Source organism: Rhinolophus sinicus, chromosome 14, assembly GCF_057876585.1.
Source record: "Rhinolophus sinicus isolate RSI-liver-muscle chromosome 14, RSI-T2T, whole genome shotgun sequence".
In the NCBI taxonomy this organism is placed as follows: Eukaryota; Metazoa; Chordata; class Mammalia; order Chiroptera; family Rhinolophidae; genus Rhinolophus; species Rhinolophus sinicus.
In genome coordinates, this window is record NC_142514.1 from 185820246 (window position 1) to 185836199 (window position 15954).

The window sequence follows — 15954 nt, forward strand, 5'->3', positions numbered from 1 at the left end:
TCAGCGTGGCTTTTCCTGGAATCTGTTTTCCTCCACCCCACGCCCACATGAGCGTCTCCCCCACCACAGCCGTTTCTCATCCGCCCCTCCACGCTCAAGAAGGTTCTTTCCTGCCCCCCACACACGTCCCCACGCCTGGGTACTAGCCTTGGTCCCCACTTCCACGTCAGTCCCTGTTGGTTCCCCAAATGAGCACAAACCTCCCTCACCTCGGGGAGCAGCCCCCCTGTACCTGTATCCATCTCAGCCCCCCTTGTCCTGCCTCTTGCCCCGAGAGGGCATCCTTCTGAGGTGGTGGGTGGAGACGCTTCCCTGAGAACTTCACAATGGTAGCCTTGTCCCAAATCGCAGGGGCCGGGAACCTCTGTGTCTGGAATGTTCTCCATTCGTGCCTCTGTCCAGCCCCCCATACGTGTTTTTAAACTTTTGGTACTTGACACAACTTGCCCGCTCAGGAATCCAGCTGAAGATGCTATCTGAGTTAGCACAAAAATTACATATTTGGTTATTTTTAGTGGAACATCTGGCATTCGTCTGAGACCCCACGACTTACAGCACTCCCCCATCCTTGCACGGCCTGCCCGGACAACTCTGGTCAGCGTGTCGCCCTCTGCACCCCTCTGCCACTCGCTGAAGCCCTCCCTCATGGGTACCAGCGACCCCCGCTCGCCTAATTCAGTGCTCCAGGCCATAGCGGCCCCTCCACCCCGATCCCCTACCCGCCTCCCCTTGCTCCAGCCACACTGGCCGGCCGCCTTGCTAATCTGAAGACAACTCAGCCCGTGGTCACGTCAGTGCCAAGACGATCTCATCCAGTTACTTTTTCAGGCACTATTGACTGGGCACGACTGTGTGCCAGGCCCAGCAAACACAGCCCCAGGTTTATCCAGACCCATCTGCTCTTTGCCTGGCATGCTGCCCACCCTCTGCCCACCCCCTTTTCATGTACCAGCAATGGACACAAGGCCTGGCCATGGGGGTAGTCAGGGAGTCTTGGATAGGTGGATGGGTGGGTATACAGATGGATGGACGGATGGATGGATGGATGGGTGGATGGATGGATGGATGGATGGACGGATGGATGGATGGATGGGTGGACAGACAGATGAGTGGGTGGATGGATTAAGGGAAAAAATCGAGGGAGGGAGGATGCCTCAGATAAGTTTGGGTCCTAACTCGAACCTTGGAGAACTTACTCTGCCATGGTGACCCCACCTTAAATGACCTGGTTCTAAGTATTTTGTCTTTCCAATGACAGCATCTGTGGCATCCTATCAGTGCAGGCACCCCGGGTGCCTCTCCCCAGGTGCCTCACAGGACAGAAAGGGAGACACAGCCGAGCCAAGGCCATTGCGTTGTACTGAGCTGGAGGGGCAGGGGCACAGGTAGGAAAGTTCAAGGAAGAGGCAGGCATGGCTGTAACGGGGGCGGGGGCTCCCCTCCTCCAGATGTGGGCTGAGGTTGCTCCATCCTCTGCTGGACTGGGAGGCACAGGGCCTGACTCTTCATTCATTCATTCATTCATTCATTCATTCATTCAGCAGTTACTCACTGGAAACCTGTTATCTGCCCCAGGCCTCGTTCGCGGTGGTGGGGATGACACAGACCAGGCAGAGCTGTCCTCCTGGGACCTGCATTATGGGGGCAGATGGGAAGGGGCAAGTCTCAGTCACTAAGGAGACGGCAGCGCCGTGATGGGCCTGCCCGGTGTGGAGGCCCAGCTGGGAGGTCTGGGCAGGAGGAATGCTGGCGGGTTGGGCTGCGATCCCTCCGAGGTCTGTGTGCTGGAAGGTTCCGGGTCACTGTGACTGGAGCCAGCAGCCCCTATAAGCACACCCAGGGCCCCAGCGCCCCCACCCTGCTCACAAGGCTGAGATGCAGCCTGAGAATTCTGCCACTGGTAACAGGAAAATCTAAAGTCAGATTTCTTTATGCTGATGGCTGCCGTGATAGATGTTCGCTTCTTGACAGGTAGAAAATCCCAGAGGTAAAATGGCTTATGGAGCAGGCTGGGTGTGCCCCCAACTGTCACAATTGTCAGTGGATGGTAGCCAGCCTGCTGTGGGCAGGCCTGTGAGCAGAGTGACCAGTGTGACGTGACCATGCCTTCCAGAAGCTCTGTCATGGCTTCTCCCCTCGTGCCTTCACTCTCTCCCTGTCCCCTCCCTCCTTCCCTCCTTCCCTCCCTCTCTCCCTCCCTCTCTCCCTCCCTCCCTCCCTCCCTCCCTCCCTCCCTCCCTCCCTCCCTCCCTCCCTGCCTCTGATGCATCTCCCAGTTTCAGTCCATCTGTGGTATAAATCAGCGACTTGATTTCAGCAAAGGGGAGGAAGCTGCCCAGGAGTGTTGGCCACTTTGCTTTTCCCAAAATGCTGTGCAATCTCATCAAGGTTTGCTGGCTTAGACCTCCCTATTTGCAGAGTGAAAGTGTAGGCTTTTCGTCATTTGCTGCATTGCCAGGAGAGTGAGACATCGGAACCACCAGCACTCTGCCTTTAGAAAGCGCTCTGACAGGCACGAGCCCGTCTGGGCTCACTCAGTGACTGGCAGGAAGAACAGCACCCTTCAGTACGAAGGAGACAGTGGGGCTCAGAGCGGAGGGCCTGCCCAGGTGACCACGCAGGACTCCCAGTGGGGCCTGCCCAGGACCACCACTAGGGGCTCAGAGAGGGAGAGTCTGCCCACTCCACACTCGGCAGAGCCAACGTCCCAGCCCAGGAGCACAGCTCTCATTCCTGGACGCTTTCCCCTCTGAGACAACGGGGGAGGCCCCGTGCATCCCGGTTCCTTACGGGAAGCTGCAAAGGCTCACCTGCTAGCAGCAAGCCTTGCGTCCGTCTGTCAGAACTCGGAATCCTGCTGAATACATCCTGTTTGTACCACTTAGAGAAGGACTGAAAACCTAAAGACAGCTACTCTTATAAAGATCAGAGCAGGCAAAACCCAGGATTCTGACAGCAAGGGTCACTTTTAATGTATTAAGAATGTGTTTTGCTTTTCTAAGCTACTTCCCTCCTGCTTTTCAGAGGCATGTGTGTTGAAATTTGATGGAAAACAGCACTTGTACTCTCCTGAGTGTTTTTTCTCAGACGTGCAGAAGGAGCCTGAGGAAATGGATCCATTCACTAGAGGGCCACTGCTAGGGACCCCTGACTCCCTGGTCTGTGGAACCCACCCAGCGAGCCTCCTACACATTTTTAAGTTTCAAAGACTTCCTTGAAGATATCTTTGTGCACAGAAATGCACAAAGTCAGTGGGGGAGAATGCATTAGCTCAGGCTGGTAACAGAGCAACAGACGTTTATTTCTCTCACTTCTGGAGGCTGGAAGTCCAAGATCAAGGTGCTGGCAGTGTTGACTTCTGGTGAAGGCTGTCTTTCTGGCTTGCAGACGGCCACCTTCTCGCTGTGTCCTCACGTGGCCTTTCCTCCGTGTGTGTGCATGGAGAAAGAAAGCTCAGATGTCTCCTTGTAAGGACACCAGCCCTCTCAGATCAAAACCCCACTTCCTTCCATAAAGACCCCATCTCCAAATGCAGGCACAGTGGGGGTTCGGGCTTCAATATGAATTTTGGGGACACAAATGTTCCGCTCATAGCATAGCATGTTTGGGATGACAAGATGGTCCGTGTTTTCATGGGGCCACAGCCGAATCTGAATATAGGCGACCCCCCAAAAAATATGTTTCAGTTTGGTGTTAAGAAAAGGAAAAAGGACCCAAGGCAAGCTGCAGTGTACAGAAGAGGACTGGCGAGGCCTCACGGGCGTGCCCCTGCCTGCCTCCTGCCCATTTCTCGTCTGATCCAGCAGACAGGTGGCCGAGGCACAGAAGGTCCCAGGAGGGTCCCAGCTCCCCTCCACCCCGCTGTCTGACCTTAGGCGTTGAGTTATGGTCGGTAAAGCACTAATTACCCACATGCGTGGGATTTCTTTCTTAGAACCAGCAGTCCTGACATGGAGTCTTTCCTAGGACACCCTCTACGTGTTCATACAAGGCTTCCGATCTGTCACACTCATTACTGTCCCTGCCCAAAGCCTGGGGGATAATGGGGTGTGTGTAGATTTCATTTATTTCACTAAGCATGTTAATCAGACAACCCATCTCAGGAGATAAATGTCGAGCTCTTTGCATCCCATGAGACTTAAAAATCTTGCCACTTGTATTTCTCTGTTCCAGAGACTGGTGGATTTTGTCCTTCATAAAGATGGTTTGGTGTGTGACAGGTATGACCAGGAAACCTACACGGAAAAGCCATACAGCATCCGACCATTTTAGATGAAATCTGAATCAAATTAGGAAGAGTGAGGATTTCATAATGATGCCCGAAGCCTCTTTCCCATCCCCACCTTCACCTAGAAATGTAGGCTCATTCTTTCTCGGGGAGTGCCCGCACCCCACTGCCGGCCTCCAGTACCAGCTCAGCTCAGGCGGGGGGTTGTCAGGGATCCTTACCAGAGCTGAAAGGTGTGATCCACTTTTTCATATCCGTCTCCCCTGCCAGAATGGGAATTCAGGGCTCAGGACTGTGTTTACCAAACTCCCCTTTGGAAGCAGGGTACTTGGCACATGGCCAACTCTGAGTGAGTGAGTGAATGAATGAATGAATGAATGAATGAATGAATGATGTAGCTATTAACTGAGACCACGAATTCATCAGCGTCCTGGTAGTTCTGTGTCCTGGGGAGTGAACTGGGAATATCCCATTCTCACCGGCCCCTCACTGTTTTCTCTCTCCCAGCTCCTGTACGAAGAGTGGGCGAGTTACGGGGTCTTTTATAAGTACCAGCCCATCGACCTGGTCAGGTAAGAGGAACCCCCAGAGCAGGCCTGGCCCCTCAGGCAGAGGTTGTAGGAGGTGAGTCCCTACGTGAATGTCAGTTGGATAAATGTCCCCATAGGTTTCAACTGCACTGAGTATTCAGTATCTAGGAACCTGTTTGAACTTGAAGAGCTTGTGCAGAAGGCCCAAGGTCTCTAGCGGGACCAGAAGCCTGGGCCAGCCTTAGTTTCAGCAGTTTATTCGAACGCACTGAAGGATGGTTTCTCCCATCACATTCACCGCCTCCTCCTGCATTCAGAGCCCAGCAGTTGGGCAGCTGGTGGGGGTTTCTTGCATTGCTGTGTGGGGAGGAACAGAAGAGCTGCCTCACAATTCGTCCTCTCCCAAGGAGACCTCTGTCCCAAAGGCAGGAAGTGGGGCAGACTGGACTAAGCCATGTGTGTCCTGTGGGAACATGTAGACCAGTATTCAGCCCATGAAAATTAATTTAAACCCATCAAGGTGCCAAAATGCTTAATGATGAGCTGTTGGTTCTCCTGATGCCTCCAGGCCAGAGTTCATTCCAGTTCTTAGCTGAACAGGACTTGAAATGGAGCTGGCAGCTTCCCTGGGCCATCCGTCCCATCCACCCGTGTGGGCGTCCCAGACGGAAATGTTCCCACCTTCCTGGGGGTACAGAAAAGAGGGGCGGGCAGAGGAAAAGCAGAGAGCACCCCCAAACCTGATGGCCTCGCTCAGAGCCCCACCCACTCCCTACTTCTTGGTCTAGAGAATTAGTGACCCTGAATTGGGCTGGGGAGGGGACGTGACATGTCTCCTCACTGGTACAGAATGAGAATCAGCTTGTCTACGTTTGGCTTTGCCTCACGGTGCAGGAAGTATTTCGGGGAGAAGATTGGCCTGTACTTCGCCTGGCTGGGCGTGTATACCCAGATGCTCATCCCCGCCTCCGTGGTCGGGGTCATCGTTTTCCTCTACGGATGCGCCACTGTCAATGAAAACATCCCCAGGTAGGTGGCCACTCTCCTTAGGAAGGAGCCACGTTCCCGAGCCTTGCACTGGGGCTCTCAGCCCGCCCCCCACACACACCCAGCCCCGGACAGGGCATGCCAGGCCACACACCGTCGGGACGAGAGGCGCTGTGCAAGGGCTGTAATTGGCATCGAAGACCAGGCATCCTTCTCAGGTGTATATGCCCTAGGAGACGTTTTATTGTTGAAAGGACACAGAAAACAAATATGCAGCTCCTTTTCACTTCTTTTCTCCCCTCCCCTTTTAGTTGTTAGTCACTGTGTGACAGGATCATGCACTTCTTCCTCTTGAGGTCAGGAAATGAGACAGATGATGTTCAGAGGCCTCAGGGCAGGATACCCAGCCTGTCAGTCTCTCCACGCAGCTCCCCTGGTCCTCAGGGCTCTGGGATGTATGGCAGGAACCGCAGACCCAGGCCTCGGATCGCGGAGCTCATGCTCCTTCTGCTGTTGACCAAGAGTTCAGGCAGGTGTGGGGGCTCTGGGATGAAGGCCAGGACCCAAGAGACAGGCCGGCCTTCTGCGGGGCTGAGCCTTTCCCAGAATGGCAGCCAGAACAGAAGGGAAGCCTTATGAGCTTGGCGGACGCCGTCCTCACATGCGTAGAAGTCTCCCGTCCTTTCTAGCTATTTCCTAGGCCTGCTAGCAATGACCCCAAGACAACTTTGTTGCGTGTTAGGCCCACAGGCCACTGTGCTGATGGGCAAACCGGTGTTTAGAAAGCTGACTGCCCGCTGGCCCTGTCTCCCAGGAGCTCACGGTCTCGGGAAAAGTCCCACAACATTAATCGGTTACATCTCTTACGACTCAGCCCAGTATCTCTAAAGCAGAGCTATGGCTTGGAAAATACACCAGACGTTCCAGGCAGTAAAGAGCAAGTGGGCCTTTACCTGGCGAGGAAACTGGCCTGTTAGGACCCTTGGCACAGAAAGGCCGTAGCCGGTACATTTTTGTGTAAATTACATTTTACTACATGAATAACACCTAAAATATTCCCCCTACCCAGAATCAAACATTAAAGGAATCTGGCTTATGTCTCCTCCAGAGTTATTTTGGGCTTAGGCAGGAGAAAGCTTGTCCCTTTGTTTGCTAATAGTATGACAGGAGGTCCCTGTGCTGGGGTTTGACTGTGGTGAAGATCAAAGTAGCCTAGACCTGGTAGAGATTGAACTCCAAACCCCGGAAGGATGAGGTCAGTGGAGCCCTCATGGTCCCCTGGGAGGCAGCTGGGGACTGCTCCACCTTCCGTCCTCATGGCCCTGCCAGCTGCCTCGGCCGGAAGGCTCTGCTCAGGCAGGCATGGACGCCCCAACAAGGGCGCTGAGCTCCCTAGGCTAGGCCAGCACCACAGCCTCCTGTCACACGGCCAGAGAGGCACACAGCACTTAGAGGGGATCCCTGAGGCCTGTCCGACCTGGGCCTTGGCCTGGTTGGGGCTTTGGAGGAAGTGGGAGGTCTTGTTTCCCTTGGAGGCTGACCCACCCCTGCACCCGCTCCAAACACCAGGCCTTCCAGTTCCTTGTCTTTACTTTGGCTGAAGGTGGCGAAGGGAGAGGCACAGGGTTTAAAATTGGCAGAAAAAGGCTTTTTGTCTGGCTGGTGTTGGTGCTGGCAGGGCAGAGGGCTGGGGCAGCCATGGGGCTCACAGCAGTCTGACATGTGGGGCCCTGGCCCTCCCTGGCCCTGCCCACCTCAGGGCTCCAGGCCCCTGACCTTCGGGCCAGGCAGTCACTGTGACCTCAGGAGGCATGCTAACGGTGGCGGGGAGTGGGGGGGTCTTCTATGGGCTGTTCCCCTGAGAGGGGCTCGGGTCATGTACTGCCCCACACACTGGCCTCTTCTGCCTCCCAGGAGAGGCCCCCAGAACGCAGGAAGCTCAGAGAGGGCAAGAGATGGACGCCTCAAGACGGCTCCTGCACCTCCTTTTAAAACCACTGTAGCTGCCTGGTGCCTGGTTATGCCCATGACAATAATAATGAGAACAGAAGGGTGGCCCACGATTCACATGCTGCGTTCTCTGTTTAACCCTCTTGACAACCCAGTCACATGGGCGCTCTTCATTCTCAGCATCCCCAGTCTACAGATGGGGAAACTGAGACCCAGAGAGTTCAAGTAACCTGCCCGAGGCCACACTGATCCCGAGTGCTAGAGCTGAGATTCACATCCCAGCTCCGGCTGCACGCTGCCTGACCGCCTGCATGTACCCGCCTGTCACACCCATCGGTGCTCACTTTCCCGGGTGCTTCAAGCCCGTGACGCTGGCCACCGTTGGTCATTCCATCTCCTGTGTCCAACACAGTGCCTGGTACCTATGGCATGTGCAGTTTTTTAATAAACATTTGGTGAGTACCAGAGAATTGAGCCAGAATGCCCACTGAGCTGGGCAGAGGAAGATCCATCAGAGCCCTTCAGCTGATGTTTAAACACTGACCGCTGTGGGCCAGGCATGATTCTGTGCATAAATTCAGGTGCATCAGAAATTAAAAGCAAAGAAACCCAAAACGGCACCCTTGCCTTTTCAGCCTGCTTGCAGGTAACCGGCTCATCCCTGAGTGAACACTCCAGCTGTGTCTATTTATAGCTCAAAGTCTTGTCCAAGCTGGTGGGGAGGAGATGGGCAGGGCAGGCCAGAGCTGGAAGGGCCTTATTCTGGCCCCTCCCCTCATGTTCCAGAAGGAGAAAGTAAGTCTGAGGTGAAAACACCTGGGCAGTGACACAGAGGCAGGCATAGCTGAGCACGCCCCAACCAGGGGGTCTCAGCAGGGGGCCCTCCTGTGGTCTCTGGGCAGCCGATGAGCCATGCAGGCCACCAACTTTGCAGTTACAGAGACCAGGGCTCAGTCCCCACTCTGCTGTGTGGCCCTGAGCAAGTCACTTCCCCTTCTGGGCTCCTTTCCTCATCTGTGAAGGCAGGCTTGAGCTAGTCCCCAAAGCTGCTGTGGGCCAGGTGGACACTCTGTGCAAGCTCCTGCTTGTACAGCTGACGACCTTTAAATATTGGTGTTTTTCAGAGAGCTCGCATGCTGGTGGGCAGGGTGGAGGAGGAAGGCTGCTGGGGTTTACACAGCTCCCCTCTCCCGTCCTACTGTAGCGGCTGAGTGCTTGCCCCAGACTTTGTGTCTGCTCAGCAGAGCAAAAGCCTACACTGAGCAGAACCCACCATCCTGGCCAGACACCCGTCATTTCCTGAGCGTACCCTGTGGGGTGGGTCTCACCCAACCCCAGCAGCTGGTGGATGTGTCCCTCTTCACAGCGTCCCCACGAGGACTCATGGAGACCTGCACGGTGCCTGGCACGTGGCCAGGTCTCAGGAAGGGCGCGGTGTTCTTGTGGTTTCACCCTATTCCTCTTTCAGTTTCCAGGGACTTAACATGTAAAGACCTGGATAGCGTCCACTATTAGCACAAGCCTTGACAGCACCCAGTTATTAGAGGGAAGCTGGCTGGGGAAGCTCGGCTTCTCCTGGAGGTAGCTCCAGCGCAGGCCGTGGGTGCCGCCAACCAAGGGTACCCCCAGAGGTGACCACGCAGCAAGTCTGGGTGGGAGTCCACAGAACCCAGAAGTTGTCAGCTCCAGCAGTTGTGGCCCCATGCAGAATGAAAATGCGGCACTCTTATTACAAAGTCATAAAGAATTTTAAGGTGGGAACAGCCAAGCATGAAACCCAGAGTGCAGGGCCCTCTTGAGTGCGGGGCCTGTGTGACAGCGCCTGTCTCACATCTCTGAAGCAAGACCTCGATGGAGAGGAGGGACGTGGCACTGGCAGCTGGTTGGTGTGCCTTCCCGGTGTCCACTATGGCAGGACCAAGGGGCCCTCACCAACCCCCAGCTCGGGCCCAGCACTTCCCCCACCCCACTGTGGCTCCCAGGACACGTCTGGTCCACGTGGGCCAGAGGAGGCCCTGCACGTTCCGGCCCAGCACTCTCGGCAGCCCCTCTCTTCCAGCATGGAGATGTGTGACCAGAGACACAACATCACCATGTGTCCGCTGTGTGACAAGACCTGCAGCTACTGGAAGATGAGCTCGGCGTGTGCCACGGCCCGGGCCAGCCACCTCTTCGACAACCCCGCCACTGTCTTTTTCTCTGTCTTCATGGCCCTCTGGGGTAAGCAGAGTACCTGTGCCGCCAGGCCCTTGGAGGCCGCAGAGGCGATTTGGGGTGGGTCCCTAATTTCCTTCTTCTTAGGAGTATCCACAGGCCACGTGTGCTGGGAATGAACACAGAGGGAGGGAGGTGGAAATAAGCCCCCACTTTGTCTGTGGGTTCCCAGGATCTGTGCTGTGTCGCAGTTGCAGACAAGTTGTTCTGAGCCAGCCAGGAGCCCCTGTGAAAAGCCGAGGAGGGTGATTTGCTCTTAGAACAGGTCCTCTTTCATGGGACCAGGATCTGTTGGCCCAGGAAGGCAGCTTTTTTCCAGCAGGGAGGGCCTGACCTGGGCTGGCCCAGGGCACGTCTCTCATTAGATCCTTGTAGCATACCTGTAGGCTCCAACATGCCCATTTTACAGGTAAGGAAGCTGAGGCCCTGAGAGTTAATGTGGGGTGCCCAGGGTTACTGAGCTCCTGAGCGGGCAAGGCAAGGATTGAACTGTCAGGGCCAGGAACTGAGCCCTCATCTGCCTGAGACTGTGCTCCCTCCACTGACCACCCCGCCTCTCTGGACCCTGCATGCATGGGAACCATCCCACCGACACCCCTCCACCCCCCTCAGCAACTCATCCCAGCCTGTCTGGCCTTTTTCAAGACCTCAGCACTGGTCAGCTCCCCGTCCCTCATCTGGGCCCAGGAAGCTCCAGCTGAGGCCTCCTGCTTCCCCTGCCCGAACTGGGAAGGCTCACCTGGCCTGCACAGCCCCGTGGTGGAGCTCAGCTGCACCGACTGCCCGCTTAACAGTCTGCTCCAGTCGGACAACTCAGCTGGGCTGGCTGTGTGCCAGGGTGGTGCCAGGTCCTGGGCCAAACTCAAGTTCAATTCCCAGCTGTGTCACCTACCAGCTGTGGGACCTCAAGCAAGTTGCTTCTAGTCTCTGGTCCCCAAGGTTTCCCATCTGTAAAATTGAGCTAGCAATAGCACCACCTCGGGGTTGGGGGAACCTGGAATGAGTCACTGCTTGTGACGTTCTCTCTGTGCCTGGTGCTGCTTGTCACGTCGTGCTAGCTGGTATGTTGTACTAGCTGCTACATCAATTCAGTGAGCACTTGCTTTTGAAAATGTGAAAACAGCCTGGACCCCAGGAAACTGGAGCTCAAACCTAACCTCTCACCTATGCTTGGGGCCTCTGTGAATTACATCACTTCATCTCCTCTAGAAAAGAACACTAGCTTCAGTGAGCTGGGCCCCCCACTCTGTGCCAGGCACTGTTCTAAGCTTGTGACATGTGGTGGCTCATTCATTCCTCCAATGGTTCTAGGAGGTGAATATCTTCATGACTCCATTTGGCAGACGAACACAGAGGCAAGTTTCCCAAGCTGATACCACTAATAAGAGGCAGGGGCAAGACAAGAACTCTGCATCTGATTCCCCACCCCAAATACTCTACCCCTGGGCCCCACTCCCTGATGGGCTCTGGCTGAAACCCACGCTGAACACCTGCCTGGCTTATTCCTGATGGGATGACCTCGCATTTATTCTCACCTGGAATCGGTTCCTCATCTGTCTCCAGATACTCCTCCCTTCTCCTCCAGAACTTACACTGAGGGCTGACTGTGCCCCACCCTGGGGTAAGAGCTCTGCACAGCTTATCTCAGTGACCCCACAACAGCCCACAGCAGAGGGAGGCTCTGTCAGTATTCTCTGATGAGGACACTGAAGCACAGAGAGGTTAAGTGATCACACAGCTAACAGATTCATAACAGACATGACAGATCCGTGCCCTGGCCACACCTCTCCATCCAGACACCCTCCAAGCTCTGCCCTGTGCCCTCTTGAGGGAGCAGAGATTTACCCAAAGCTGGAAGTGAGAGACACACAGGCAGTAATACTGTTCAGCCAGCCAGGACGTCAGGGATTTGATTAAATTTATTCAATCCAGTGCATCCCGGTCCATGAAGCCAACTTGTTCATTTCACACTTCTTTATTAAGCACCTACTATGTGCAAGCCACTTCACACCTCCAAAGGTGTTGGCCAGCCCTTACCAGCCGCCCCATTCTTGGGACTGAAACATGGTTATGTCCCCCGAGACAGAGACGGAGGGAAAGAGGCAAGTCTGTATTCCGCTATTTGCCCCACGCCTCCTCCAGCTCCAGTTCCACTGTGGGAGACGACAAATGTACCTGTCAAACAGAGTCAAGTGCAGATTCAGTCTATGCCTCCCACGTGGAGAAAAAGAACACAAAAGCCAAACCACTCCTATGAAGCAGTTACTTAAGAAAAGGGAGCGTTGATTATAAATCAGACAGAAGCAACAGGACAGAGCCTGCTGGGCCTGAGAGGGGTATGCGGACTCCGCCCCCTTCAAAGGGCGAGGGAGGGAGACAGCCCCTCTGTCCCCGCCATTTCACACTTGCTGTCAGGGGTAGTTAGCAGAGATCTCCCCGTCGTGGGGTTTTTTAATCCATTACTCAATTATTTTTTCATTACCCACTAAGGGAGCATCCTCCGGCTGGTGTTTCTTCTCCCACTGGGTCCTTTCTTCTCCTCTCCTCCAGCTGTTACCGTTTCTGCTCCCACAATGACAGAGCCAGGCTGTCGGCCCCGGAGGAATTGCCTCCAGCTGCTGTTGCAGTCTTGCTTCTCTCTGCCTTGGGGTCCGGCTTCCCCCGGGACTGCCACTCTGGTCCTCCGCTCACTGCTCCTTGGGACTTACAACATTTCAAAGCCTCAAATCAGGTGTCACATGAAGCAACTTGGAGCCCATTTAGCCGTTCTGCGGGATCAATTTTCTGAAATTGTGGCATAATAACGGGGTTTAACTGCTTGTCAGTTTCGTACAGAACAAAGGTTATCGCATGTGAGCCGGGCCCGCAAGAAGCTGGAGAAAGATGGTCCCAGCTTTAATGAAATGGCAGGGGCGCAATTGAAACCCCTTCCCCTGGGGCTGAATGGAGTCGACAAGTCACTGGCTGAGTCACCCCTGAGCCAGGTGGGGACGTAGGGAGAGTTCCACTGTGATTCTCTGCTGGAATTAAACGGCCAGTGGCGGGTTCTCGAGCTAACACGTGTTCAGAGCATAAATAAGTAGGGTGCCTGGTGACTCAGGGAGAAAATGAAGGGCTGGACGCCTTTGTGCCTGAACCTGGTGTTCACCGTGTGCTGACAGGCGGGATCCAGCCTGTGCCTCCCAAGGAGACGGGTCTGCTCTCCACTGTGAGAAAATGGGGTGTGTGTTGAGCAAACGTTTGACGGAGCTGTGAGCCAGCTTTCCTTGAAGCTGGTCTCTACTCTCGGGGGGCGCATTGTGATGGTGTCTGAGCGGCTGAGCCCTGCCCGCCCCCAGGACCCTCCGGCTCAGGAGGGGGTGGCAGAGGTCTGGGAGACAAGACCCCAGTTCCCAGGAGCTTGGACCTCACTGGGGACTCGGGGCTGCTCTGTGGGCAGCTGCAGAAGTGCCCGCATCTGTCAGAGCCTTGCCCCTGTGGCCTCTGCGACTCTGACGTAAGGTCTGAGAGTCCGACATCCAGCTGGCAGCCGAACCACGGGCATCTAATGAAGTGTGGAAGCATTTTAGGGGAGGGGGTTTCAGGAAGGGGGTTCAGCACTAGCCGAGGAGGCATCCAGAATTAGGGAGACTGGAGTGAGGCCTAGGTGTGAGGCGGGTCAAGACAGGGCCCGAGGTGGGTAGGGTGGGTGTGGTGGGGGCGGGGGGGGGGGCAGGGGAAGGGAGAGGTGAGTGCAGGGAGGATCGGCCACCAGCTAATCTGATGGGTAGAGATGGATGGAAGGAAAGACAGACCGACAGTGGATAAATCGGTGCTTCTAGATGCCTCGTGTGGAGAAGGGCGACCTGCACAGCTTGTTGAAAACGCAGAGTCTGTGGTGCCCAGGCGTGGAGCCCAGGAATCTCTATACTAACAAGCTCCCTGGGAGATCCCATGCCCAAACTCTGAGAAACCCTGGAGGAAAATGGGCAATTGCCGTTTTCTCTGAGCTTCTAGCATACGGCAGGTGAACACACAGAGCCTCCGTCCCCATTGTTCTGCGGTTTGATTTCTGGTATCGAGGTGAAATTCACTCACGTAAACTCACCATTTTAAGTGCACAGTTCAGCGGCATTTAGTACATTGACCGTGTTGTGCGGCCACTGCCACCATCTAGTTCTACAACATCTTCAGCCCAGATGGGAACCCAGACCCAAGGAGCAGGCAGTCCCGTTCTCCCTGCCCACCCCCTGCCCCTGGCATCCGCCAGTCTGCTTCCTGTCTCTGTGGATTTCCCTGTAAATATTCCAGATGTTTCCTAGAAAGGGCATCATCCAATAGGTGGCCTTTTGTTCTATGACCAGCCTCTTAAGGAGACACGGTGGCGACCCTGCCAGGTGAGCACGCCCCTTGGTGGCCCTAAGCACTGCTGGGGGCTGAGCCATGGAGTCCCCCAGTTGGCACTGTTCTCAAGCCCACTGTACATACCTGGGGACTGAGGCTGGCCGAGGCGGGTGGTCACCTGCCTGCGCTCCCACGTGGACTTGACCCAGGATACATCCAGACACCGTCACTCACCTGCCACCTCTGGGCTCCTGCACAAGTATGTGTTTGTCTAACATCGTGTCATTAAGCAAATGTTTGAGGACTGAAGGACAATAGCTTAGCCACCTGCTCCTGCCCTGGGCTGGTCTCCCTTCCCCTCTGCGTCTGTGTGCTGTCGTGTCTGCTGGGCTCTGGATTTCAGGGGGATAGGCTTGTCTCTCTGGCCCCTTTGTATGGCTGTTGAGGTCAAGGCCACTTGTCCATCTCTTTGTGCCACTGATGGAGCTGGGCACACAGCTTGTCCTCAGGTGGGTGGGAAGCCATCGCCCCGACCCCGACTGCTCTTCAGTCCTAGGTCCAGGTTTCTGCCAGGTTTATTAACCAGTCACTTGACTCCTCAGTTTACCCATCTGTAAAAGGAGTGCGTTATACTCGCATTGAGGGCTTGGGGGTGGGATGTAGCCACTGGGCGTGCAAAGGCACCACGCTGGGGCCTGGTGTCAGCCAGATGCTGTATAACACTCATATGATGCAGTTGGCATGTCGACAAGGAAAACCATCATTGGGAACCTGAAAGGGAAGGTTCACTGCTGTTCTCGTGGCTGGTGTAAGAGGGAGGGCTGCAGGAGCACAGTTGCAAAGGCTGGACACTCGGTTTTCTCCCCGCCTTTGCCCAGCCCAGTAGAAGGTGGAGGACCACACTGCTCATAGTGCCCGGCTCTGAGCTGAGACAGGCACTGCCCTGGGCTCTGCGTGAACCTTCACATCTCCCCTCCCCCCTCCACAACTCCACCTTTTCGCTCCAAAGCAGACATGGCAAGTTCAGTACCACAGAGTCCAGGCAGAAGGGCACAGTGGGGTCTGTGGCCAGGTAGGGAAGGTATGCCGAACGGGGATGGTCACTTCTCACTTCCAGTCTTCTGGTGCCAATGCTTCCGATTTTTAAAGCAGAGGTAGGAAAGTCATAATTTTATCTCAAATGTCTTTGTGTCTTAAATACAGCCAAGCCAAACAAGCCACTGTCTCCACTCCTCCCCCGCAGGGTCCAGTCTTGGTCCTGGTCAACCCACAGATACCTCTGGTCCCAAGAGGAGTTGATTTCTTTCTGACACTGAGGAGGATTTTCAGAGGCTTCCTGGAGGAGGTGGCCTTTGAACTCTAGTCTGTTGGGAATACAAAGCAGGATGTAGCAGCTAAGAGTGCAGCTCAGCAGTCAGACCCCCTGTGTGGGTTTGAAGCTTGAGGGAGTGGCCTTGGCCCACAGGGACTCCTCCTGTGACCTGGGGTCCCCAGGATGGTTAAGAGCACAGGCTCTTGGACCAGCCTGCCTCGCCTCTCACTGGCTGGCTATGAGTTGATTTACCTGTGCCTCAGTTTCTTCATCTGTAAAATAGGAAAGTGATCCAGTCTCTGCCTCACAGGTGGGTGAGAGGGCTGAACGGGTCAATTTGTGTGAAGTTCTTAGTCCAGTATGTTGTCGCCCTCACTCACCAAATGGTGCAGAAGAAGAGACTGTCTCTG

At 55.1% G+C, this 15954-nt stretch overlaps 1 protein-coding gene across 10 annotated transcripts in view; it reads left to right on the forward strand.

Moving 5' to 3' along the window:
* Window positions 1-15954, forward strand: part of ANO1 (anoctamin 1) — a 155801-nt gene that overhangs the window by 109809 nt on the left and 30038 nt on the right. For all 10 annotated transcript variants that reach the window (XM_019755675.3, XM_019755679.3, XM_074336865.2 and 7 more), the window contains 3 exons: window positions 4736-4800; window positions 5653-5787; window positions 9755-9915. In XM_019755675.3, the coding sequence (XP_019611234.2) occupies window positions 4736-4800; window positions 5653-5787; window positions 9755-9915 (361 nt within the window). The remainder of the gene's footprint in view (window positions 1-4735; window positions 4801-5652; window positions 5788-9754; window positions 9916-15954) is intronic.